Genomic DNA, 26,213 nt, shown 5'->3' with positions numbered 1-26,213 from the left:
ACAGCCACTGCTGGCGATTAGATAAACAAGCAAAGTGCTACGTGAGCTGCCTAAGTGCGTCTGTCCATTAGTGAGCCCTAAGAGATTACACCAGCATCTTTCTCACATTTTTTGTGTGCCTTAGTCCTCCTGCTCACTAGTAAGAGGACAAGAGCTGAGGGCCAAGTCGTGTTTTGAAAGCCAAAAGAAACTACTGATACAGACAGCCATGCTTCGCTGGTAACATAGGGCTTTTTCTTTTTGCTTTCAGTGAGAATTGCTCATCTTTTCCCACATGTACGTTTACAGTCTTTAATCAAAGGCTTCCTTTGTCATAACTACCAATAGTTGAAACTAGAATTTTAGAAGGCTGGTACCAGTGCTGCAAGCCACGGCCTTCACAGCTCTATTGTATCCAAGGCAGCAGCCCAAAGCTGCACACAACTCATTCTTTATAAGGAAATGGGCAAAGAGAGATCTCTGAACCCCACTAAAGATTTCAGCACGACAGCCAGCATCTCCCCAAAAGCCAAGTTTCCAGTTTTCCCACGATGGTTCAACTGCCATCTGTCATCTTTCATGCACTTTGGTCCTGTTCTGCCAAGTTCTTCTTCCCACCCTCCCTGTATCAGGAGGTTCCCCCAGCCCACCTTCAGCACCAGGACCAAGCATCAGATCAGAATAGACCAGATTCTTCCATCACCAGAGTGGATTTAAAGTCCTGGCGAGGCTGTCCAGCATCTCAGTGCAGGGACCGACTGCGAGGGTGAGGCTGGGGTGCACCCGCTTACCCTGGTGATCTGGATGTTGTTCAGCTGCTGCTGCCAGTGCAGAATCGTCTCCATCCGATACACCCACATGTTAATGTTCCCAACCAGCACAGACTTGCCGACTCTTTGCACCAGTGTACATAAGGACGTGTAGAGGGTCTGCAGTAGTTCTCTTATTAGTCTAATGTTTTGCTGGTCTTCAAGGACTTGAGAGGGGAAGAAAAAAAAAATAATTGCAGTTATGATACTGCAACATCCTGTATTTTATAAGTGGGCTTTTCATCTTTTCCATTCTGCTCATGTTACCCAGGCATTGCCTCTGGGGATATGGTTTTCTTTTTCACTGGTGTTTATTCTACACTTGGCCAAGCTTCTGCACTGGAGGTTAAGGGGTAGAGTTTCCTTTATCTAGGTCGCTCTTTGTTCTCTTCTCCCTGGCTTTCTGTAAAGCCCCTTTCTCCTTTCATTGTTCCACCAGCACCCATGGCTCACCTGATCAGAAAGCCATCCTTTTTGCCCAGGAGTGATGTCCCTTTTAAATGGTCAGTGCAAGGAACATGGTTCCAGAGTTTAGAGCTTGGGTAAGAATCCTGTCTGGCTGACTCTCTGTGTGATTACAGATAAATCACTTCTTCTCAGGGCCTCAGCTTCCCCATGTATACAATGAGTCTGCTGAACCAGAGACCTAAGATTCCTTCTAGCTCAAACAGTGTATGAATCTATTCTGCCTTTATACATAGCTCAATATTCTAGGAATTTGGAATTTGGAGACTCCGTAGCCAAGGTTGGGACATGTGCCTACACTAAGAAGCCTGAGAAGGCTTATAGCAGGACATCTGGATGACACTAAAGAAAGGACAGGAGGGTGACGGTCTCACCCTTTGCCATGAGGATGAGTTGCACTCCTTTCTGAATTGGAATCTGGCACCCCTGAAATGTAGCTGAAGTTATTAATTTCTATACACACCTTCCTTTAAATCTAATGACATGTCCACTCTATTGGAAATTCCATCTGCCCATCCCCATGTCTATAAAAAGGGGTGAGAGAGTGAGAGAGAGCTCACCTTTCAATACCACTTTTTCCAAAATGTTCATGAAGTTCTTTTGGGCGATGCCACTCAGGGATGTGAGCTGTGACTTTGCTATCAGTTCCAACAGCTGTGGATAAAAATAGAAGTCGCCAGGCTTAGAATACAGAGATATTTTTCTCTTCTAATCTTCACTTTTGAGTCCCATGACACGTGGCCAGAGACTGACGGGGAGAGATAAATGGCAGGCAGGGCCACAATGCAATAAAAAGCAGATGCTCAGAGTGAAAGATAAATGGGGTAATTCAAAACCCAGGAATCAGGCTGAATAATTGCTTTTTTCTTTTAAATATAAAGAGTTTTGGCTTCAGCCAGGGCTAATCCATCCTATTTGTCCTACTTCGGCAAGTGAAACTGACATACTATGAAGGGAACAAAACCTCCCGTGACCTGTGAAAGTTTTGAGTTCTGCAAAATCACCCCCTAGCGGGAATTCTTCTGCCCCCACTTGAACTTCTTCCCCCCCACCGGCACTGGCTGCTCTCAAGGCACCTAAAAGCTCATGTTTAGCAACCTTGTGCATGTTCCAAGGCAGTGGAGATTCTTATCCAGATATCTCCTGCTTCTGCAGCGTTCAATAAACATGTCTGTTAAGGAAAATCTCTCACTGCACTTAGCTTTGTGGAGAAAGAGGCCAATCGCAGGAAGAGAGAGAAATTCAGGGATGTACAGTATATATACCTATTTCCACTTAGAGGCAGTGATGTCACTGTGGCTAACAACTAAGACTCTTGTAGCTCTAAGCCTCAAATTCAAGTCTTGATTTGACCACTTAATTGCTCTGTGATTAAGGGCAAGTCACTATATTTCTTGGTGTCCCTGTTTGTTCATCTGTACTAGTAACATTTAGAGGCCCCAGGGTTGCTGTGAGCTTTAAATGAGAGAATGCACACAAAGCCCTTAGCACAGTGCCTGGCACAAAGTAGGTGCTAAATAAAGGTTGGTGAGTTTGTTGAAAGAGTATGTCCCATTCCTACCACGCCCATTGTTGCCAGACAAAAAACAATAAAGATAATAACTGAAGTCAGTGCACCCTTATTCCAATCTTTCTTTCTTTCTATAGCAAGATTATTTACATATGAGGCAAGATTTTTTTTTTAAAGTGAAAGATTCTATTGTTGAAAAAATGAAACTTTAGACTGGAAGAGGTCTTAGAGATCATCTGTTCAATCCACTTAACTGATGAGCAAAGGTTCTAAAGACTAAGCTTACAAACCACTCCACAACCAGTGAGAGGACTCGGGAGAGTCCTTCTCAACACGGGAAAATAAAAGGACATACTTCATGCTTTCAAAAAGTTACAAAACAAAAGAAGTTGATATAAAGTAAAAATAATTAATTTCATCAGAACCCAGCAGGCCCCCAAGGAAAACTAACTAGACAGAGAGAACCAAGACCCCTTTATGCTGAGGCTGGAATCTCTGCTCCCAGGAAACTTTCTAAGAGAGTTTCATCTCCTGCCCAGGTTTCAGCCCAGCTTTACATCAGGTCGATAAACACTGAGCATGATACCATGTTGGGCTGTGGAATCAAGGCTGAGGGAAGAAGCAAAGCAAAATTTTAAAAATTGGGTTGCAGAGGAGAACGGAAACTTTTGGGTCAACGCCTCCGGCAATTCAGAGCACCTCTGCTTCCAAGGCATTTGTTTAAAATTTTTGTCCCCATGGAGTTTTTTAGGAGCCTGTCAAACCACACACAGACTTTTAATTTCCTGAATATAATTTTGCTTTAAATTGAAAACAACAACAACAACAACAAAACAAAACCCCAAACCAAAAACTCTTTTCCTGCCTGGCTCACATATCTTTTACACATGCAGGGAGAGATACAGCCACTTGACTGGGAGGGGGAGGTGGTTTGTTCCGATTAGGATGATTAGCATGGGTGATCTAAGGTTGGGAGTCAGGTGCTCACTGAGTATCCACAACAACAGGCAAGAAACCAAAACACCAGTGGAGGCCCCGTCTGTGGGCAGCAACCACACCGGATGCTGTCTGTCTGTCTAGTTTAGCTCTGCCACCAACCAGCACGTGACAGTCAAGAGGAACGAAAATGGTACAAAGGGACTGGCCAAACCTTTCATTTATCACCGTGACCAACAGCAAGACTCAGAAGGCGTAGTCGAAGGCCATTAATACCCTGAGCCTCACATGACCAGCACGAAGCGAGATGAAAGAAAACAAAAGCCTTGCGTTGGCTCTTGAAGGGCAGTGGACTGTGCACTGTGACTCATCACTGGCTGGGAGGTGGGGAGCGGGAGGGAGGAGGGCGGGCAGAGCGCTGCCTGAACTCCGTCCAAAACCATGTTCCATGTGACTACCATCTCATGAGGGTGTCAGTTTCAATCTTGTCTAAAAAGGCACCAATCACAAGGACAAGAAAACTCTCAAGGCTATGACTGTGCATTTGAGAGGAAACAAAAGCCTTTTGGTCCTCTTTAGGAGGAGGAATAGAGGAGCGAAAATTTGCCAACTGACAGCATAATGACATGGCAACTATTGTGTGTTTCCTTCTATGTCAAGGGAAAGTTGCTTTTTTCACTTCTGGGCAGGTGTGGATTCAGGAGAAAGAACCCCGGAATAGGAGAAGGCCTGGATTATCTAGTTAGGTGACTTTTACAACTGTTCTTCATTTGGCAAGTGTTTTCTGAGTGTCCACGCTGTCCTAGAGTTGTGGTAGGTGACCGGGATATGATGATAGAAACACATGATCCCTAGACTTAAGTAGTTCATGTCTAGTCTATGCTGTAGTCATTTAATTTCTCTGAGCCCCAGTTTCTTCATTTCTAAAATGGAAATAAAAAGACTATTTACTCCATAGGATTGTTATTAGAGTTATGTGAGATAAATCTGTAAAAGTCTACTGTCAATACCAAATATAAGGCATTATTATTATTATAAGGTATTATTTCTTTCCTTCCAAACCTAAGTCTTTTAGTGAAGTTTAAAGTTGGTATCAGGGGTTGGCAAACTTTTTTCTGTAAAGGGCCAGATAGTAAATGTTTTAAGGTTTGTGGTCCATATGGTCTCTGTAGCAACTACTCAACTCTGCAATTGTAGGGCAAAGGCAGTCAGAAACACTATGTACATGAATGGGCATGGGAGTGTTCCAATAAAACTTTATTTACAAAAGCAGGTGGAGGGCCAGATTTGGCCATAGCTTGCCATCCTCTGGTATATATCATAGAGTTGAAGAGTGAGGGCTTCAGAGTCAAACTGCCTGCCTCAGATTTCCCATCTGTAAAACATGCACAGTGATAGTACCTACTTCAGAGTTGTGAAGAGTAAATGTGTTCGTACAGCATTTATAACAGTGCCTGGTACAAAGAATATACTCAACAAATTATCAGTAGCTTTTATCATAATACAGAGAACATTATTAGGTAAAATTATTGGCAGGCAGGAAACGGTGAGTCAGTAGGGTAAGTACAGCTAGTTTAAAGGCCTTCAGAATCACTTTATTTCAACAGTATGTGTCGTCTACTTATATGTGTTCAAATTTTAATATTCCTGTCATTATTATTATGTGATACATGTAATAGCTCTTTATCTGTTGATAAAAGTTAATGCTGACACATTTTATGACTTGCATAGTTTTATATACCATGAAGTCTTATTTTGCTAACAATAATGGGGGTTTACTATGTGGGAATGACTGTGCTAAGCACTTTCATGCATGATCTTGTTTAGTCTTCAGTGACAAACCAATGAGGCGGGTTCCCCATTTGACAAATGCTGCTATTGAGGCTCAGGGAAGTTAAGTAACTTGCCTAAAGACAGACCAGCAGTAGCAAACGGTGGACTAGGACTTGAGCCCTAATATGTCTAACAGAGAACATGTATTTTGTTACCTTAAGGTCTTTAGTTCGTCAAGGCCAATCAATTTTGCATCTAGGGCCAAATTTTACTCTAAAAATAGTAACGATACCATGTATTGTTTTGTTCTGGGGAAACATAGCCTATAAATTTTATTCAATATTATGTTTGCACTGGTGATCAGCTTTTAACATTATGGGACAAATAATACCTAGAAAGTGTTGATAGCCCATGTAGGAGGCGGCAATTGCTTTGGATAAACCATTCAGTCTACCTCGCACATCAGCATTACTCTACAGGCCCAGAAAGAGGTAGGTAGTGAAGTGGACTAGCAGTGAAGAGGGCAGAACTTATTAATTTTATTTCTATGTTAAGAGAGCTGTGTGCCTAAGGAAGATGGTTTGTATCTAGCAATCTGTTTACCAAGATGACTTAGCCAATGGGATTCTTTGCCTCTAGCCACAAGAGAAAAAGAAAGCAGAGGAAAATGTCTTGTTTGGAAGTGGCTGTTTTCTGCTGGGCAAATTTTAGCCCAGGTGCCAGCAGTTTGTGGCTGTGTGTGTGGAGAGGCAGGAGGGTGAGGGGGAAGGAGGAGGCGGCTTCTCGGCTCTTCTGGAATTTCACGCTGTCATTACCGTGTGGGCACTCAGGGTATCCGGCATGATCTGCAGTGACTCGTGCAGGAACAGAAATGGTTCTGAGCTACTGGAGGAAGGGATGGTGGTCACCGCAGGCCACAACCACATCCTGCCCTTCAGCTTTGGCTCACTCTAGTTTGGGAGGCGATGAGTAAGAGAAAATCTAGTTGCAAGCAGTACCCTATAGCAAATCTCAGAGCAGACATCAACCACAGTTTGAAGTGGTGTTTGGAAGAGGAATAGGCAGAAGAGAGATTTTACTCCTAGCTCACTGTACTCGAATAAAGAGCAGGCTTCTTATCTTCTCTTTCCTTGGGTTTGCCCCAGCATAGCATTCATATTTTTAAAAATACACCAAATGTGCGATACCACATTGGGTGCCCATAGGAATAGGAAGGTTGTGCCTTTTGCAATAAACCCTTGGTTACACTAGGCAGTGCCTCTCCCTGTACTGAGAGCTGCGTACTTCCAAGGCCCTTATTTACTCAATGGATAACACAGATTAAAAACCTGCAAAGATTTGTCTTGACTTTGAGCTTGAACACAGACAGGTTGAAAGAGGAAAAATTTCAGTAGCATTAATAATCTTAAGGCTTGTCAAGAAGGGGTAAATATTATTTGCAAGTAAAACCTCTCTCTAACTGAGGCAGGCAAAATAACAAGGAGGGCCAAGTTTACAGGAATTAACCGTATTCACAGTTGAGAGAAGCTTGCATTTCCCTCTTCCATCTGTCCCAGTTACTTTTGAATTTACAGTGGCACCCCAGCCCCTGTTGCATCGATCTTAACAGTGAGGTTTGGCTCAGGGGTCCTGCTTAACCTGAGCTCCCACCTACCCCAGCACACTCCACCTCTGCCCACAGTCCCATGAGGCTGAACGTCTTGTTGCCCTGGCCCCCGGCCTACCATCACTCCCTTCCACTTCAGTTCCTTCCCATCTCCAGGTTCTGCTTATGCCATTTGTCCCTGCAAAGCCTTCCCACTTGCCTCTTCATCTGGTCAAATCTAGCCATCCTTCAAGGAAGGAGAATTTCAGGTCCTACCTCTTTCAACAAGCCATCTGCAATGCTCCTAGACAGTGCCAAATTCAACTTGCTGCTTAACTAGTTGTGCCTTGTTCCCCAGAGAAACCCAAAGCACCTGACAGGCAGGGGCCAGGGCCAGGTCTTACATGACTCCCAAGTGGCTGTGGCAACACTGGGTATACCGGCCGAATACACAAATACCTGTTCAGGGATTCAAAAGCATCCATTTGAATCAATTTGCTGCATACGGGGACCCAGCAGGAAAATGCTGTCCACCCTCTGCTCCTTGTCATTAGAGGAATTAGTGGAATGGAGAGGCCTTGGGATTCTAGGTCACAGATACGCATAGTGTCAAATACTCTCAGGAGCATCCCTCCTTGGATGGGAAAAAGCTGCTGGACTGGCACTTAAAACTCAGGTCACTGGTTCAATTTAGCACATCCCCTATAGGATAAATACCTGACGTAGCCAGAAGCCTAGGTAGAATTTTAATAGAAAGTATATTTCTGGGCCTGTGGTGGTATATGTTTAGATTCTGCATCATCAAGAAAAAAATTATACAAAATGAGGATGCTTTTGATCTGGTGTTCTCCAAAGTGGGATGAGGAAGAAAATCAGGTGGAAAATAATAAGACATCAATCTTGATAATTTATTACATCTTTAATTTCTATTTTAAAAATTTTTTTAGAGATGGGGTCTTGCTCTGTCACCCAGGCTGCAGTGCAGTGGCATGACCACAACTCACTGCAACCTCCAACTCCTGGGCTCAAGTGATCCTCCTGCCTCAGCCTCCTGAGTAGCTGGGACTACAGGCATGCACCACCACTCCTAGCTAATTTTAAATTTTTTGTAGAGATGGGGTCTCACTATGTTGCCCTGGCTGGTTTTGAACTCCTGGCCTCAAGTGATGCTTGTGCCTTGGCCTCCCAAAGTGCTGGGAATATAGGCATGAGCCACCATGCCTGGCCTATTTTTGTATGTTTTCTAATGCCCATAATGAGGTCCCTAAAGATGATACTAATATAGTAACAGCAACAACTACTACACTCACTGAGTGCTCACTATGTACCAGGCACTGTTATACAGCATTTTACATGTTTAAATTCAGTGTAATTCTCACAGCAACACTCTGGGGTAGATACCATCATTAGTACTTCTTATAGGTATATGATTTATAAATAAATTATGAATGTACATAACTCAAGAGTGCACACTTAAATTATTTTTTACTGTCAGGAGTCCATGCCATAGTCTCTTAGCCTTCCCCCATGTCTATGGGTACCCTCACCTCACTCCTGCAATCGCTTCATTACTTCTGTGGTTGTGTGGGCACCTCCCACTTCTTCAGGTAGCCCCATTTTGCATATGCCCTACCCCCATCTCTGTGGCCCTGTCCCCCTGTCTGTGTCTCTCACTTCTGTGGGCACCCGGACACAGCAGGATCTGCCTGCCTGAATGCTTACCGTGGCTGACAAGGCCAGGAATTCTGAGACGCAGACTGTCCCCCGTAAATCACTAGCAGCCTAATCAGCACGCACTGAAGGACTCATGCTGTGCACTCAAGGTCAACGCCCCCACTCTACTCTGACAGCTCAATCATTTCTGTGGGACATTTTTAAGTGGGCTCCTGGCTGTTCTGCTGACTCTGGTGCTGTTGCGGTGGCTGGCCTCCTCCCAGCATCCCAGATACCACCAGTTTTAAGACCCAGGTGGCCAGGGCCACCCTCCGTCAGCGGAAGGCCACCGAGTGTATGGTCCCAAATTAATCCAAGGTCACTGTGGCAGAGGAGCCTGTGTGAAGCGACCAGGCTGCTCACGCACGTCACCACCCACCAGGGGGTTGGCAACAGCATGCCCTTAATTGAAGGCATTGGGTTTGAACTTGAGTCATTGTGCCATTTTTCAGCCTTTCATTTGCCAAACTGCCAGTCAACTTAAACTGAAACATGCTTTTGGAAAACGCTTTCGGGGAAGGTAGGAACGCAGGGACTTGCTGGAAATATTCAAATGGACTTAGAGTGGTAATGGAGAAAAAAATAAGAATGTGCATTGGTTTAGATTGTGGCGTTCCTCTTTGCTGCAGAGGGACAAAGAGACGGGGGTTGCAAGCTTTTATTTGTCCTTTCTGATCCAGCAGCACGTACGGATCAGTTTATTCCAGTCAGGAAACTGGTGCTCAAGTTCTCCATGACCTTCCTGGGCTGATAATGGCAGCTAGAGTTACCATAGAGTTGGTCTCATTCTTATCCCACAGAGAGAGCTGGGAGGGGCCAAAGGTCATCCTGGCATTAAGGCCCTCTCTTGTGAGAGAGTGTGCACGTGTATGCGTGCAGACATTTCAGTGATAATGAAAGAGGGTGGGCCCATTCTGCATTTTGCCCTCCAAACAATGCAGTGGAGGGGAGAGAGCACCAGACCAGGAGTCGGAGAACCAGGCTGAGGTCCTACCCTTTCTCCACGTCCCCGCCTGGCTAGGTGACCTTGTGCAAATCATTCAGTTCCCTGGCCTCTGCTTCCTCATCTCTAGAATGGGTTAACAACATCTGCCTACTCTACAGCCTGACTGTGCTCAAAGACATAGAGGCACAGGGATGGTATCAGTCAACTGCAAAGGGATAGATTATAATTTGATAGTTGATGGCATTTGGGAGTGCCAAAAGCTGTTAGAAATCACAACTTTCTAAAATACTGCTTTGCCAAGGTGATTTGTTCCTTGGTTTTTCCCAGTGGCTCCCTCCTGCTTGCTAGATAATGTCGCATTAAGTAGCTTCATGCTCAAAGCCTCTTCTCAAGTCTGTCCAATCTCCTTTTCTAGCCATATTTAAGTGAACAATCACCAATGTTTATGGACTTCTGACCACACATGATTAATGTACTGTAAACTGCTTATCTCAGTGCTCGTCATAGCCCTGAGTGCAGTGCTATAATCATTTCCTCTTTATAAATGGGCAAGTGAGACTTGTCCAAGATCATAATAACTAGCTCGCGGCAACACCCTTAGCTGATCCTATATTCTAAAGCACACTATGTTATTTTCGTCCGGACTGAGTGTTCTGCTCACTGATCTCTGAACAGACTTACAGCTGCCTGCCTCCATCCAGTCCTCCTGAGTTCTACCCTTACTCAAGGCCAGGTCAAACCCCACCTTCTCCCTGAAGTCTTCCTCGAATATTCTGCGCACAGTGATCCCACCTTCTGAAACTTCATAGCCCACCAGGCTCTACAACGTCTTGGTACTTTTCAAATTCTGCCTCATAGTGTCAGGGCAGGTAACTTATTTTAATGTGTATTTCTCAAATCACCAATTGGACTGTATGGCAGGAGTCAACAATATTTTTCTGTACAGAGCCAGATAGTAAATATTTTAGGCTTGCAGGCCATAACGTCTCTGTTGTTCAACTCTGAACCGAATTCTGCCATTTAGCACGAAAATAGCCATAGACAATATCCAATAAATGAGCGAAGATATGTTCCAATAAAACTTTATTTATGGACACTGAAATTTGAGTTGCACATAATATTCATGGTCAGGAAATATAGTTCTCTCAATTTTTTAAAACATTGGAAATATGTACCAATCATTTTAGCTCATGGGCCATACACAAATAGGCAGTAGGCTGTACTGACCTGAGGGCTAGTGGTTTGCTGACCCCTGCTATAGATTGGTCGTATCTATTTCATTCATTGCCCTCACTGGCTAGTAGTGGGGCCAATGAAAATAATACAGGTTTTGGAGTAGCACAAGTCTGAACTCAAGTTCCAGCTCTGTATTACACTGTACTCAGCAATAACAGATATGTAATAACCATTGGTTCCATGCCCCTTTTAAGCCATATTTTTTATTGGCACCCCTTAGTTTTTATCTTAATTCCATCTTATCTCAATAATTCAGTTTTCTCAAGTGACTCACTAGGGAACAGGGGTAGTTGTTTGGGTAAATATTGGTGTTTTCTACCATTGAGCCTCACTGGGGAGAATATAGGATTTAGAAGTCCCACTGCAAATAGGTAAGTCTTTGCCCCAACTGTATGTGACCTACAAATTGAGACTTCAGGTCTTAATCACCCAGGAAAGATGGTTGCACATGCTTGAATCCTACTTCCTTCCCCCAAAATAAGTTACACTGCATTTTGAAATTTATATATTTTCATACTCATTGCCTTTATTTTCCTATTACATTTATTTATTCTCATAAAAATTCTTCAGTACAGGTATGATTGTCCTTGTCTTATAGTTTAGAGAGGTAAAGTGATTGATTTGCAGACGGTATGACATGAAATAAGCTTTGAACTCTGAGCTGGCATGTGAGAGGGCTATCTTCTTTCCATCACTAAATTCCTGATGGACCACAGTACATGTCTCAGAAGTCATATCTATGATTTAATTCCTATGCCTTGTTTAAAAGTTCATTATGCTAAATATACTATTTGGGCTCCAAAGTAGTTTCTGGTTTGCAAACTTGAAAACTCATTAGGATCACCAGGCAGATATTTAAAAAGTAGCAATGCCTGGGCACCATCTTCAACTAATTAAATCAGAAACTCTAGAGGTGGGCTTCTGTAGCTTAACAAACTTCCCAGGTGATTGTAATGGGCAGCTAAGGCTGAGAACCACTGGGCTGTAGTAGGTTCACAGGCTCCCTTTAGAGCAGTGAGTGGGTGGTGGTCTCTGAAACTTTCTCCTGGTTGACCTGATGCTAGAGACCGACTTTATCCTCTGGCCTCTCTGTGCCCTGGTTAGTCAGCACGCGCCTCCTCATGGTTACCAACTTCCTACCCCATGACTGGCCCAGCCCCAGGAATCTTCTCCAGCTCCCCAAGGGAATTTCAAAACTGTGTTGGTCTTGAGGTGTAGGGTAAACTATTTTTAAAATCGCCTCCCACAAATAGGTAAGTTACTGCTCCTAAAGAGTTTAAATCATCTTTAAAACCCACAGCTAGGATGGTAGTTAAATCCTCGGGGGTGTGCAGGGGAGGGAGCAGGAACAATGTGTGTAGCTTGAAGCCAGTTTAAATGACGTATGAATGTTATTATATAAAAACCTATCCAATTTATAGTCAAAAATTTTCAGATTCCAAAAATTCCACGACATTTTCATGCTAAGTGATAAACATGATAATGCTGAGATGGTGTTGGCCATGTCTTTTACTACCTCTGCATGTCTCTTTTTTGGAAGATGACAGCCATCATGAACAGAACAAATTTTCTGAAAACGTACTTTGGGTCTAAAGGCTTTAAACTTTTTTTCCCCCCAAATGACCCTTAAAATTAGTTTAGCTCCTTAGTGAAACCAGCAATCATTGCAGTATTAAAACACCATTAGGTCAGAGTAATAAGATGCAGATAATATCCTGGCAAGCTACTTTGCAGAGTTAGTTTAAGGATAAGAAGAATATATAAGTATATTGAATTCCTAAGAAGGAAAACCTCAAAACACACTGTCTATCATTAAAATGTTTTAAGTTCTTTATAAAAATAACATATTATTTCTCAAATTACAGAGGACTCTAACAGTGAAGAGGGAAAAAAAGATTGTCCTTTCCAAAATAGATTTTTCCACTATTTCTGAACTGAATGACTTTGGAAGGATTCAGCACTTTCTCTCATTTTAAGATTATTGAAGGGAAAGTGCTCATGACATATTTCACAATTAGATACCATTAGACACAAGTTCTCTGTGGTGAGTCTTAATCAAGTGCCAGATTCACCAGTTAATTACTGTGTTTAATTAGAAAAACATTTTTATCAACTAAATTGAAAAAGCATTTTAGGGGGAATCAACAATAGTTTTGGTGAGGGAGTAATAGTAAATACCAGTGTCTGACTTTGCATAGTGGATTCTAGTCTGCAGAGCACTTCCACTTATAATATACCACTGAGTTTCCATAGCTACTCTGCAAAGTTGAGGTAAGTCCCTTTACAGAGGGGGAAACCAAGTCTTTGAAAGGCTGAAACACCTTGAAATCGGATCTGGGACCTGTCCTCAGGCCATTTTACATCAAATCCTCCCTTCACACAGAACTTATTGCAGCAGTTAAAAGTGTAGACTCTAAGATTGCCCAGGTTTCCAATCCTCATTCTGTTACTTTGTGACCTTGTACAAGTCATTTTACCTTGCCATCTGTTTAGAGATAAAAGTATCCACACTTCATATGATTATTAAAAGGATAAAAGGTGAAAATGTACATAATTGCATGAAATAGATTTTCATTTGTGATCCTCGTTCCTTTGCTTTATTTCTTGTGAAAGGAAAAGTAGGTAGGAAGGAAAACCACCTAAAAACTGACCATTTTGATGATCAGTTTGAACAAGATATCAGATCTAGGTGTCTTCCTCTAACACCTAGAGGATGGAAACTATTTATATTCTTAGCAACAGAAGTTTCCAGAGCTTCCCGGGCCCATTTCCAGCTGGGCCGGGCTAGTTTGCAGGCACTGGCAGGACCAGGTGGCCTCCCCGAACAGGCAGAGTCACCCTGAATGACATGACATTTCACCTAAGAAGATCTCTTATTTTCAACCCTTTTGGACTGGAATAAGGGCTTAGCCGAAGGCTGCCCAGAACTGCTCACATCCTCACAGGCTCAGCTCATAACTTCTAACCTGTCTCTTGGAGGCCTAGGTTTTCATCAGATCAGTCTGGACGGCCAAGCCTGCATCTGCCCAGATGACAGGTGAATGATCCAAGCCTCAAGGGGGCTTAAATGTCATCACTCTGGCTGAGCTTTTGCAATCATCTGACTCAGTGACACGGCACTGAGAAACACAACCACCCAGGAAAAAGAAAATAAAAACCCAACCAACCAACACCCACAGCGGGAAAATTCCCTCCCAGTTCAGAGCCTAAAACCCAAACAGCTGCTACCTCCCAGGCTGAACTACTGACAAAAATGCTCATGGGAGTTCGGTGGATGGGGAGGAACAATAACCCAATTAAAAAGAATCGTTAACTTGAAAGTTATTGTTAAACTTATTTGTTTTACTACGTTCATCATTAATATTTTGCTAGAGCTCATTAAATTTTTTTTTTCCAAATAAGGTTTAAAAAGAAAGCAGCAGACCCAAATCGGCAGTTTTTAACTTTAGGTAGATGTGAGACTGAATTTCACCATCACGTGGGGGTGGCAGGGAATCCCAGGAAAGAAACAGAGGTGCTTTGAACTCCTCCAGTTTTGTGGCCTAAACCAAGAATGCCCTGGAGTCACCCAGAGTCAGCTGAAGCAGGACAGGAGGGAGGACAGTGAGAATGATCAGAGGTGCAGAAGGTTTTTAAAACAAGCCAAAGTGCTTTTGGGCTGGCTTCCTGCTGAATTCTGTCTTGCCGGTGTTGCTGCCCAGGCCTGTGCTGCCTGTAACCTGTTCCAATCTACCCGCGGGGTGGGCTCTGAAGGGGCTTGGAGTGAATTTCACTGGAGGGGACTGACTCACTAACTCCCTGAGGTGTCACGGCAGCCTTTGTCTGTCCCCGCCAACCTCAGGCACATCCTAACAGGACCCACCTAAGAACTTGAAGTACGTCAGGGAAGAGAGAGGTTGAGGAGTCTGTTTTTTGCTTGATTCCAAATTCTCAGGTTCCTAAAGAGTTAGTATTTCGGGAAACTACTTCAAGACAACCCAAAGAGATGATTCGACTTGAGAGAGTCTGGGCCAGCCTTTGAGCACTTGAGACTTACCCGCACTACGTAGTTAAATCTTCTGGAATCCAGAATGGCAGTTGAAAAGTCCAGTCTGTTGAAAGCTTCCCCCAAAGTGCAATATCCATGGCGCTGAATGTGAAAACAGAGGCAGAGAAGTTACTCCTGCCACGCAGAGGTCATCCAAGTTAGAATCCAGTTAGAGGAATCCAGCTGGACCAATCCAACCAGACTCTGCTGAACAAGCTTGATGTCCATCTCAGGTAACCTGGGGCCACTGGCTTCTTTCCTGTACTCATGAATCCCTGTGAGCCACCAAGATGGGTAGAGCAGCCAGGAGCTGCCCGAGTCAGTGACTCACATGTTAAATACCCTTTTTTTGTGACTTGTACCATTTGGATCCTTGCTCTCTGCACACACGGCTCTGGGAAAATCATTAGTTCCTTATCAAGGAAAGATGGGGAGCTAGTTGGGTTTATGATGTCAATGGTCATGATGGTTGGTGACTGTAACATACACCTGAGAGGAGAATTAGACCCACCTGCATCAACAGTGTCACCAGCTGGCCTTGCACCAATCATGCTTTTCTCATTGTGATGATTAAAAGTGTTTTTAAGGCTTCCTAAGGAAGCGACAGAAGCTTTTATCTTTTATCTCTGACTGTACTTGGAGTTGGGAGTGAAGAGCTCCTGGCTCCTAGTTCCTGCTCTGCAGTGAGTATATGGGGAGTCTTGGGTATATTACCGGGTCTCGCATCACAGAGGGAACTAGATGTTCTCTGAGGTCCCTGACAGTGACAGAAATCCTATCACTCTATCGTACTGCCTGTATCCTGGTTATCTGAGCAAATGCTTATGCAGGGAGAAATGTACGTAGAAGGACCGTACAAATGTGGTCATCATAATGTCCTGTCTCTTCCTTCGTCATGTTGAGCAGGCACTGAAAACTTCTGCTAGGGTTAGTGATTAGCCCACCCAGGGCTAAAACTTAAATAAGTTGAAGTCTGAAGAGATCTTAGAACAAAAGGGAGGTAACTGTCCTGAGGCAAAATCCAGGACTTTGTAATAATACGGTTGAGATGGGCATGTTAATCTTCAGAAAGCACTTTTATATACATAAGCTCACTGAACGACTGGGAGTCCACCTAGTAACTTGCCTCTGTCTCTCTTTGTAGCCCCAAACTCCGATGGTGGCTAGGTAGTAGGTCACCAGCCACCACCACCACCCACACCCAACAAAACAATCATGATTTGAAGTGATACCTTTTTTTTTCCCCTCCTCAATTTCCTTCATATTGAAGTGATGCTGTTGCCCAATTGCCCCCTACCCCACCAGGGATGCATATGGCAAAGCAACTGTTTAATAAATGGATGAGTGCTCACCTCTTTAGTGCTTCCTTTGTGAACATAGATCCATTTTTCTTGGTGGAAATCTACAGAGACCAAAAAATACACCATTTTAAGGTTTATGAAATGTCTAAGATTTTAAACATTTCACTTCATTTATCCCAAAGTTGAAAAACTTTTGACAAAAAATACAAAGACTCTACTGACAATTTAAGAGGAAACAAATGCTTTCTTTTTGTGGTGTATGAATACTGGAGCTATAATTTGCTTTGTCTCAAGCACTCCAAATCTTCAATAGTAAGATTTCATATATTAAAGCTCAAAAATTAAAAAAATCTAATACCCAAGTATAAGTTTGTTTCAAATGCCAAACCTAAAACTTATACAAGGCCATAAAAAGTAGAACAGATAACATGAGGAAACCATAGAGTACAGATTACATTAAAATAATCTATGATTGATGTTTATTAATAGAACTTTATACTCTCTGCTAATACTTACATATAGTATCTATAAATGTTAATAGTATTTATACAAGGAAAGAGGGAGGGGAAAAATCTATTTCTAAAGCCTCAAACACAGTACAAAATATAAGCATACCCTGGAATTGATTCAGCTGAACACATCACTGTATAATAACTATATTACCTACGTCAAATACAAGTGACAAGCAGGAAATAAAGACCTCAACTAGCAAATAATTTATAAACAAGACTATAAAGAACACACTAATCTCACTTGTAAAATGCACAGCCAGGTTTCTGAGTACAAAGATCCCAGTGACCTCTGTCAGTGACCCAGTGAAATATTAAGGCAGATGTCTAACATGGGAGGTGTGATCCCTCCCCTCCCAGCTCCCCCTGCCAAGAACCAATCATAACCATCTTCGAATAGCTTTTTTATTAGGTTCAAAACAAACAGCTTACACTGAGTTTTGGTTTTGCTATTCAGTATGTCCTTCTTTCTCTTCTTGGCTGCAACATCATAGTTCAGGCTGTTGAAAAGATTCTCCTTATTGTACACTTCCTTGTTGCAGTAACTATGAATAACAGAAGAGAGGATGAGATGTAACAGCTATACTTTAATGTGAGCTGTTTCTATAAATAACTTATTGGGTCATAAAACAAACAAACATCCATGCTTCTCAGACAAAATAAAACAATAAAATAATCACTCAAAAAAAAAAGTCTATACAGGCACAGACTTCTTTCTTTGAGGATGAAATATTGTCACATCTGTGTGGAAGGCAGGGATGGGGGCTTCTACTTCTTTTGAATCCCCTAACAGTGCCTGCCATTGTAATTTGACACACAGCACTGTCTTCTTTAACTAAGAGCCATGCAGGGTACTACAATATTACTTTAAGCAAAAATGATGAATGGGGGGAGGGGTGGTTACTTGTATCACTGTAACACAATGTCTTCATTTTGCAATAGCATCTACCCCAAGCTGCTGCTGCAGCTTTTTTTTTTAACCCAGTTTTATTGAGATATACTTCACATACCATACAATTCACCCACTTAAAGTATACTCAAGCTGCTTTTAACTCGCATGCTACTATCATGTCTTTAAAACATGATTACATTTACAAAAATCTGGCTTAGAAACTCCATTTCTAGGAGATGTTTAGTATATAGTGCTAGCTGCTTAGATTTCATGTAGTTCCTAACACTAGGCATTATGTTGTGACCTTGGGGCCTAACTGAAACAAGTTGAATTCTTAATTCATAAATTTATTATATAAGGGCTGAACAGACATAGAATGTACCTATTTAATTCACAGGTCTTTGAAGGATGGGCAGGTTTAACTTGGGTGTATATTTCCCAAGGCTAAGCTATTTGAGGGGCTGATGAGATATTCTACTATACTGTGTAACAACTTCAGAGTAAATCTGAATAGTTTCTGCAGAAGGAATGCAGGAGGAATATGGAAGTATAATGAGAAGATAGGTTCCCCAACTCCCTCAATCCCCATGAGGTACGTAAGGCAGGATTTATAATGCCAACCGGTAAAACATAAATTACAGGGTTTTTGCTATATCACCAATATATTATGCTCCTTTAACTTTCTGAGTTCCTCTGCTGAATTTAAGATGTGATTTAATTGATATCTTTTTTTGACATACATCTGTTGAGTAAAATGATATACACCTGCACTTCTATATTCCCCTGGCATTGTGTGAATGATAGAAAAGAGGGTTTGAACTGATTTCCAGTATCTTTTTGTTACAATAGTCTCTTAAGTGGTACTTTAACAGTATAATAAGTATCTTGCTAAAATGCTTACACATGACATCACCAACAATATACTCAGTGTTGCTTTTCATGACCCATTGGGATAAACTTGATGAATAATCAATCATTTGTTAACCTTCTTTTATAAGGCTATGCTTAATACCATTTATTAAGTTTTATAAACTTAGGCTTCTCCTTTCCATTCTGGGAAACAGGATATTTTCAGGTTTCAGAGAGAATACTACAGAAATATCCTCTCTCAGAGGCACTTTCTTAAGTAAGCCAATGGTGAATGTTCTGGGCCCGGCCTTGTGGAACACATGAGTGTATATTTGTCTCCTTGCATGACTATAGACGTACAAAATCACCGATCAGGCGATCTGCTCCAAGGTCAGCACAAAGAGACGGGTGGAACAAAGAACAGAACTCCGAGTCCCTGAGGCTAACTTAAGAAATTTCAATCAAAGTTGAGAAAAAGAAAAAAAGATGGAAGGTCACTTGCGTGGTCCATGATGTAACAAATCTGAGAACTGCTTTAGAAAGCAAAGCTAGAACATTTTGTGTGCAAAAAACATATGAAGGCTTATTTTTAAACACACACCACTAAAATGATAAAAACCTACAGTACAAATTCTACATATAGAGAACCATAAAATGAAGCTGTCTTATTCTCAATTACACATTTAAAATTCAGCAGAAAAATTTCAGAGCCTGGGCCATAGATAGTGGCCATAACTTAGAAATTTTAAATATTTGTATTTCATCTTATCCTTTTCTAACTGAAAACATTCTTCAAAGGAATCTGAGCACTCGCTTTCCTCACAGAAGCTACAATAACCTGCTTTAAGCCCAAGTGACTCATTTCAAAAGCTAGTTTAAGAAACATTTTACATAATTGATGATGCTCTCTCACTGTAGAATTAGAAAAGTTTTAACCAAAGAGAAACTCTATACTTTTCGTTTGGCATCAGGTTTTGGATTCTGGAGGTAGGGCCTGGAAAGGTCTATGGGGTTTATTTGTGTTGCCTACTTATATGTGTTCTTTTGAGCAATAATATATTCAGTTAGAGGCTATTTTGAGAGTTCAATTGCGTCCATTTCAAGGAAATGCAAAGCCAATGGAAAATTACAACTGAAACTTTAAATAAGAAAAACCACCACCATTTAGGAATTGCAGCATTTTTTTTTTAAATAAGCAAAACCATCTCATCAAGGCTGCATTCTTCGCTAAATTGAATAATAGCCAGCAAGTTGCTATTTTATAGTCACTTCTTACTAATCTTGATTTTTATAAGTACAGGCCTAGACTAAGAAAAGATCCCTTCCCCTCTCCCCCAAGCCTCACACTACCACATACCAAGATAGTTTAAGATAACTTTAGAAAAGGTGGAAAGATTTCAAAATAAGGCCATAAATGAGACTATTTTGGCAGCAGATAAAGGAGGGAATGAAAAAAAAAAAGCCCTATTTCTCATTTCATTTGCGATAAAAACCATTTAAGAAAGCAGTGACCTGCCAAAAGGCTTAGTTGTAGTTATATAGACTCGATTAAAGCCAATGAGATTTCTATGCTAATTTCCTCTAATACCGATCCAGATCACCAAACTCACAAGGCCAGTACCCAGAATGCTCTGGTGAAACAAACAACCTAGTGTATAAAACTCATAGAATAGTATCTTGCACACAGTAAGCACTCATAAAATCTTAACTATTATTTTTATCTAGGGCACCAAGGTAAACTTCCTGCTTCCTGGTCCATACAGTAAAGCAACATTCAAGGGAGTTTTTGACTACAGAAGTGTAGGCTTAGAGAAGACTGGCCAAGTTTCAGGTAGTTTAGGTTACTCATCCAGGAGGTGGGGCCGGGAGGGGGTTGTTATGCCCAGTGCCTCAACTACCACTTCCTTGAAGTATTCTTGTATCATCCCAGATCAAGCTGAACTCTTTCCTTGAATTCTTGATCTGTCCCACCATATTTAACACTTGCCATTCCCCTTCTATTTTATATAATGACAACGTTTTGAGAGGGGGTCCTGCTTTAAGCTTATCTTAAATCCTCCTACAATCTCAGTCCTGGGCACTTGGCTGCGATGGGATTTGTAAGATTCTGCTTTTGGAAGAGGACAGGGTCTTGGACCACAGACGGAATAGCCAGCAGAGTCCAGAGTAGGTGTGTGTGCAGACAAGGCTTGGTCAATACCAAACAATAACTCCAGGCTGAAAGCCACCAAATGCACCCTCCATCCTTCTCTTTTGTTTGAGCAGCTCACAGAATGGTACCGGGGAATGAGAAAGTTAAGTCTACCATGCTTCTGTAGCCCTCTGTTTAACTTTCCAACCCCCGCTGCTGCCCCCCTTCTTTAAGGGCCTGCCTTTTGTTTTCTTGTAACAGGAGAGGCATTTAACTTTACCTGTGTGGGCAGGCACTCAGCCCAAACCTGACATCACAGAGAAATGTCACCAGGACCAAAAACAGTGAGGATATTTGAGGTTACAAACCTAGACCTCAGAAGGCCAACTACTTTTAAGAAGTTGGCAGACTTCTTATGCTAAGTAGGGAAGAGACTGTTTACAATTACTGGAAAAAAAATACCCTGCAAACAAGCAGCCAGCTGCTTTGTTAGGTGGCTACCAAAGGATTCCTAAACTCTGACTCAAAGGACCACAGGTGCTTGCTGATCACCATTTGTGGTAGTGATGATGAGTGTGACAACTCCAGCTCAGGTGTGAAATGGAAGGAAAGAAAAGAGGCTTATGAGGGGCACAAGGAGGGAGGAAGCTACCTGATCCCAGCCTAGTCTAAACCTCTGTGGTAAGTTAAAACCATTTGCAGGCCTTCCATACTGTGGTGAGAGAGATACCACTATTAATTTCTAAAGGAGAGTTACACCAGTTTATCTCCTGGAGCTGCTGTAGAGTGAGTATTAACACTACTCTTCATTTCAAATTCTCTCCTGTTGAACCCAGTCCTCTGCTCCCCACTGAGGAGCACCCTACGATTATATTTGGGCGAGCCACTGTGACACCACTCTTCAGACCATTGCTGTACCTACCTAGAAAGAATCTGGACTTTTATACAGAAACAAAGTACCAAAATATTAGATCATCATTCCTTAGGAACAAGGAGGAAGGAAGGAAGCTTCTCGTTTTGTTGAGGGAGAATAATTTAGGCATAATTGGTAACTAGAGTCACTAAGAGATATAGTCTGTCAAGAGCAGTTGGTCTTTTTATCTTTCTGTAAATAAATTATTTGATTTTCTGCAAATAAGAATTCTTTATAGTGCTCCCAAAACTCCCCGGGGACTGCCTCCAAGTATGTCTAACATAAAGGTTAATTATGCTCGTGTTCCTTCTGACAGACCCCAGGATTAAATAATTTCTTTCTTTTCATCGGGGACAAAGGGAACTTGCTGCATTACAAACTAGAAACAAATGGAGGTTCTGGAGGTCAAGCTGCCAAAATAACCATATTTTCTTGATAGTTTTCTTAAAATTTATTGCCAAGGCTTCATCCAAACAACCACTGGTAAATCTCAGTAAGTGGGAACCTGGCCCAGTTACAGAAACTCTCCACTGAAGTCAATTTAAGGGTGCAGGGGCCAGTGGTTTTAACCAAAGGCGGCAGGAAAAGGCACCCCGGGGTGACCCCGGCTGCACTAGTCCCCTCTGGACCCACTTTCATCGCCCTCCTCACTGAGTCTCCGGCAGTCAACTGTCAGGGCAGGGACTGACAGATTCCAGACCACCTAACCATTAGCTGGCGCTTGTGTCGTTAGTCAAGTCGAGCAGAGAGCTCAGGCGACCTCAGACTTTCCACCAGGCTGACAGCGCTCGGGTGAAACCTCAAACCCACAGGTTCACCTGAGCCAGGGGGGCTTCCCACAGCCGACAGGCGCCGCTGGAAACGGGCACGCGCTCACTGCGCAAAGACCGACGGCACGGGCCCCGGGGAGACAGGTGCAAGTGCTTGGTCCTCCCAGAAGCAGAGGGACTGGTTTCATCCCCCGCCTCCCTTCCATGCCCGGCATCTCTGCCGCCCCCACTCTCCTCGGCTCGGCGGGTCAGCCCCGCGAGCGCTGCGGCCCCTTCCCGGTGACTCACCGGCCCTGGCCACTCGGTGGTCGCCGGCGCGTGGGAAGGGCCTGGGGGCTCCACGGGCAGGACTCGCGTCCAGCTCCGCCACCGCCTGGCGCCCCCCGCGCTTGAGCGCTCTGAGCCTCGTCACCGCGGCGGCCAAGGGCGCTCGGCTCACTCCGCCACCCGCGCAAACTGCGCCACTCCGGAGTCTTTAAGGTGGGGACCCCTAAAGTTCTGTGCTTAAATGTGAGCATTTGGGGACAAGATCTGCAATTGTCATGAGATTCTCAGAAGGACCAGGTGTTCTGTAAGGAGTCGTGTCCACTTGGAGACGCTGACCTTGACCGATAAGAGAAACCAAATTCCCTGTCTCCGTGCTCTAGCGACCTCTGCAGAAATACAAGCAATCACTCCCATCCCCCTGGTCTGGCCCTTCTTTACCCTGTCCGGGCCTTGCCTGCCCTTCATTCACCTGCCCCGCGCCCCCCAGACCAGCCCGGGTCGGTTTTGCGGGGCTGGAAGTTGGTGGCGGGCCCCTCACCTGCTGAGGTCGCTCACAAAGCTGCCGCTCTTCTCATCCAGGAAGCGCTTCCAGCCGTCGGCCGTCTTCACCCAGCTCTGCCCGGGGGACCGCCAGTCCTGCCCGAGGAATGGCATGGCGCCGCGAGCGGACGCGACCGACGGTCAGGACGGACTGAAGGACCCGACCGGCCCGGCGGCCTCGGGGACGCGCCGCCCGGGGGGGACGATCGGGGAGCTGGGGCCCGCGACGCGGACGGATGCAGGGACTGGCGCGGAGGGTTGCGGGTCTGGGGGAACAGAGCGGGGCACCCTGCGCTCGCAGGGTCGCTGGCGCTGGGGAGGGTCGCAGGCGCGCCTGGCTCCCTGGAGTGCTGCGCTGCTGGCTGTCCCAGCTGCAGTATTTATCCCCCGCCGCTGGCCGCGGCTCTTTGTTGCCGGAAGAGCCGCCTGCTCTTAGCCCGGCCCCCCCACCCGGCCCTCAGGCCACGTGGCTTTGTTTATGGGCTCGGCTTGTTTTCCGAGGCGCCCGCGGCTCCCGCTCCTGTCCTGGTTGCACAACCCTGCGCGGGTGGAAACTTGAAGCGGCGCTGCCAGGCCGGGTCTCCCCTCGCCCGTCCGCCCCTGGCACCTCCGCGCGCCCTCCCCGACCCCAGGGCGCAGCTGCCGCGGCCCGAGAGCAAGGCCCCGGGCTTCGCCTGCGGCTCCCGGGCTGGCGAGGGGCAGGGAGGAGGCCCGAGCGGCGTCGGGGTCACTGCGGGGCGGGCGTGCGGGGGAGGGCCAGGCCGCCTCCTGCCCCGGAGCTGTCGGGATCCACCTCCGCAGCCAGATCAGCCTCCGAGGGCGCCGTGCTCCGCGCGGCCAGGGGCATGGTAGGGGGCGCAGCCTCCTGGCCTCCGTCTCTGCCCAAACCTGGTTCTAGGGTGCGGGGGTGGGAGGGGGGCGGGGAGAAGGGACAGCCTCCCACCCCACCCCGCCCTGGAGCTGTCAGTAAGCATCTGCAGTTAGCCTGCCTCAGGGGTGGCATCTGGTCCCCGCAGGGTGGGCAGCGCCAGCGTCCGCGTCACCTGGCCCCGCACAGCGCCACCAGCTAGCAGGGTAGGGGGCTCCCAGGCCCGCTCGTGTCCAAACCTCGCTCTAGGACTTTGTCGGGGCTGGGCTCTTGTTTTGAGACACCACTGTACCCTCCTCGCCTTCCCTCAGTTAGGCATTCTCTCGTCTACTGAGTCCTCTCCGGGAATATCTAGCCCGGAGTTTTGTTTTCATTTTGCTGAGAGTGAAGAGAGAGAGGCCTGGTAGCTGCCGATGGATGGGGACTAAAGGACCGCTGAATGCATACGGTGCGCAGGCGGTGCCCTCACTTCCCTAAGCCAGTGTGGGAGTCACCCCATTTCCAGAGGAGGGGGCGAGGGCCCCGGAGAGGGCTTAAGCCAGTGACGTACCCGGGGTCACAAGGCTAGTTTCTTAGTACAACGCTAGTACGATCTGAAAATACCCTATTTGCTTTCACTTTGTTGTTGTTGATAACAATCCACCCCTTTCTGCAGCACGTAAACTCCAGGAGGGCTGGTCCGTCTGGTTCCAGCGGCTTTTCGGCCCTAGTCCGCTGCCAGGCCCAGAGTCCTTCCACAGCTATTTGTTGTGTGAATGGATATGGGAGGCTGCTGGCATCCGGGTGACTTCTTGCCCTTCAGCACCTCTAGTTATGATGCTTTACGGCCTGATCCGTTGGCAATTAGTTTGCACAGGGCAGCGGCAGCAGCAGAGTAAAATTGCCGAGCTCAAGAATTAGCTTCAAACTTGATTCTTCCATATCGCTTTCTCTGCAGCCATCAATCGCTTCTCTGTCACTGATTCTGTCATCTCTAACCCTCAGAGTAGGCAAAGAAATTGTGTGTGCCCTCTGAGGCCACATGCGGGACAAGGAAGGGATGTTTTTAAATAAAGCTTGTTTTCAAGTAGCCAGGGTTTTTGGATTTAGGTTTCCCACCATAAATAATTTATTAGTGTAGTAGTAGTAAAAAATAGCTTGTAAAAACACTGCAAAAGGTCCCAAACAAATGTTAAAGCCTGTGATCATGCTAACGAATCAGAAAATGTTGAGTCTGGTCTTTGTTGGAGAGAAATGATATCTGCAAGGAAACATAAATAAGGGAAGTGATTACTAAAGATGCAGACTAGTTATGTATGTATCAGTAAGCTACATCCCTGTAGAAACCACAGAGGGCTAGAAGGTAGAAGATTTGAATTCTAATTCTGCTAGAGCAGTATGCTGCCTGCCCTACTTTGGATGAATGACTTAAACTCCTGGAGCTTCATTTACTCAACTGTCAAGAAAAAATGGGGCTATTATTGCCTACCTTTTAGGATTATTTAGAAACTGTGATAGCTTTGTAGTATTAGTAAGAATTCTTCCTTCCTCTTTAGTAGTGTTATGCACCCATGTCTTTGCCATGGTCTCTAGGTGGGTGATGTGTACTTTTCTGATTTTTGACATTGGGCTTGGCTATGTGGTTTGCTTTGGCCAATGGGCTGCTGGTGGATGTGATGTGATGTGAGCAGAGTATATGATGTATGTACTTGCTTGGTTGGGCTTGACCTCTGGTGTGTCTACCAGTTCCATGAAAAGAGCAAACCTTGTGTAGCCACTACTCTTAGAGTGGCTTGAGTGACATTATATGTCCCAGGATGTGACACATGGAGCAGATTGCCCAGTTGCTCCATAGATGTATCAGCAAGTAATAAATGTTTCTTGCTGAATGCCACTGAGATTTTTGTGGTCTTTTTGTTACACAGCATTATTGTGTTGATGGTTGACCACTACAAAGGGTTGAGTGGCTGAAAGTTGGTAAAAGTTTTTAACTTCTAAAATTCAAGCTCAAGTAGGAAATCACATTTTTTTTTTGGTCCTTGTACTTTTGGCTAAGAAGTAATTTCAGGAAGTCTCAGTATTTGTTTCTAGTCCTTCAGCTCTCTCTTCCTCAAAAAAAAATTATGGCTGTCATATCTTAACTCAGTCTTCTTCTGAAGTATGATTGACTACTTTAGATTTCCCCCACCATAAAAAAAAAGATCTAACTTGACAT

General features: G+C 44.4%; 1 protein-coding gene across 1 annotated transcript in view; it reads right to left on the bottom strand.

Moving 5' to 3' along the window:
• FBXO32 (F-box protein 32) overlaps nucleotides 1-23,555 on the bottom strand; it is a 35,744-nt gene extending 12,189 nt beyond the window's left edge. Inside the window, exons 1-6 of the mRNA XM_045560527.1 lie at nucleotides 23,150-23,555; nucleotides 17,222-17,334; nucleotides 16,332-16,381; nucleotides 14,989-15,081; nucleotides 1,814-1,907; nucleotides 771-955 (exon numbers count right to left, since the gene is read on the bottom strand). Of these exons, the coding sequence (XP_045416483.1) occupies nucleotides 771-955; nucleotides 1,814-1,907; nucleotides 14,989-15,081; nucleotides 16,332-16,381; nucleotides 17,222-17,334; nucleotides 23,150-23,265 (651 nt within the window). The 5' untranslated portion in view covers nucleotides 23,266-23,555. The remainder of the gene's footprint in view (nucleotides 1-770; nucleotides 956-1,813; nucleotides 1,908-14,988; nucleotides 15,082-16,331; nucleotides 16,382-17,221; nucleotides 17,335-23,149) is intronic.
• Nucleotides 23,556-26,213: the final 2,658 nt, after the last annotated feature.

This window comes from Lemur catta, chromosome 9 (genome assembly GCF_020740605.2).
Source record: "Lemur catta isolate mLemCat1 chromosome 9, mLemCat1.pri, whole genome shotgun sequence".
NCBI classification, from domain to species: Eukaryota; Metazoa; Chordata; class Mammalia; order Primates; family Lemuridae; genus Lemur; species Lemur catta.
Note: the sequence above shows the minus strand (reverse complement) of the source record. Positions and strands in the feature narration are given on the sequence as shown.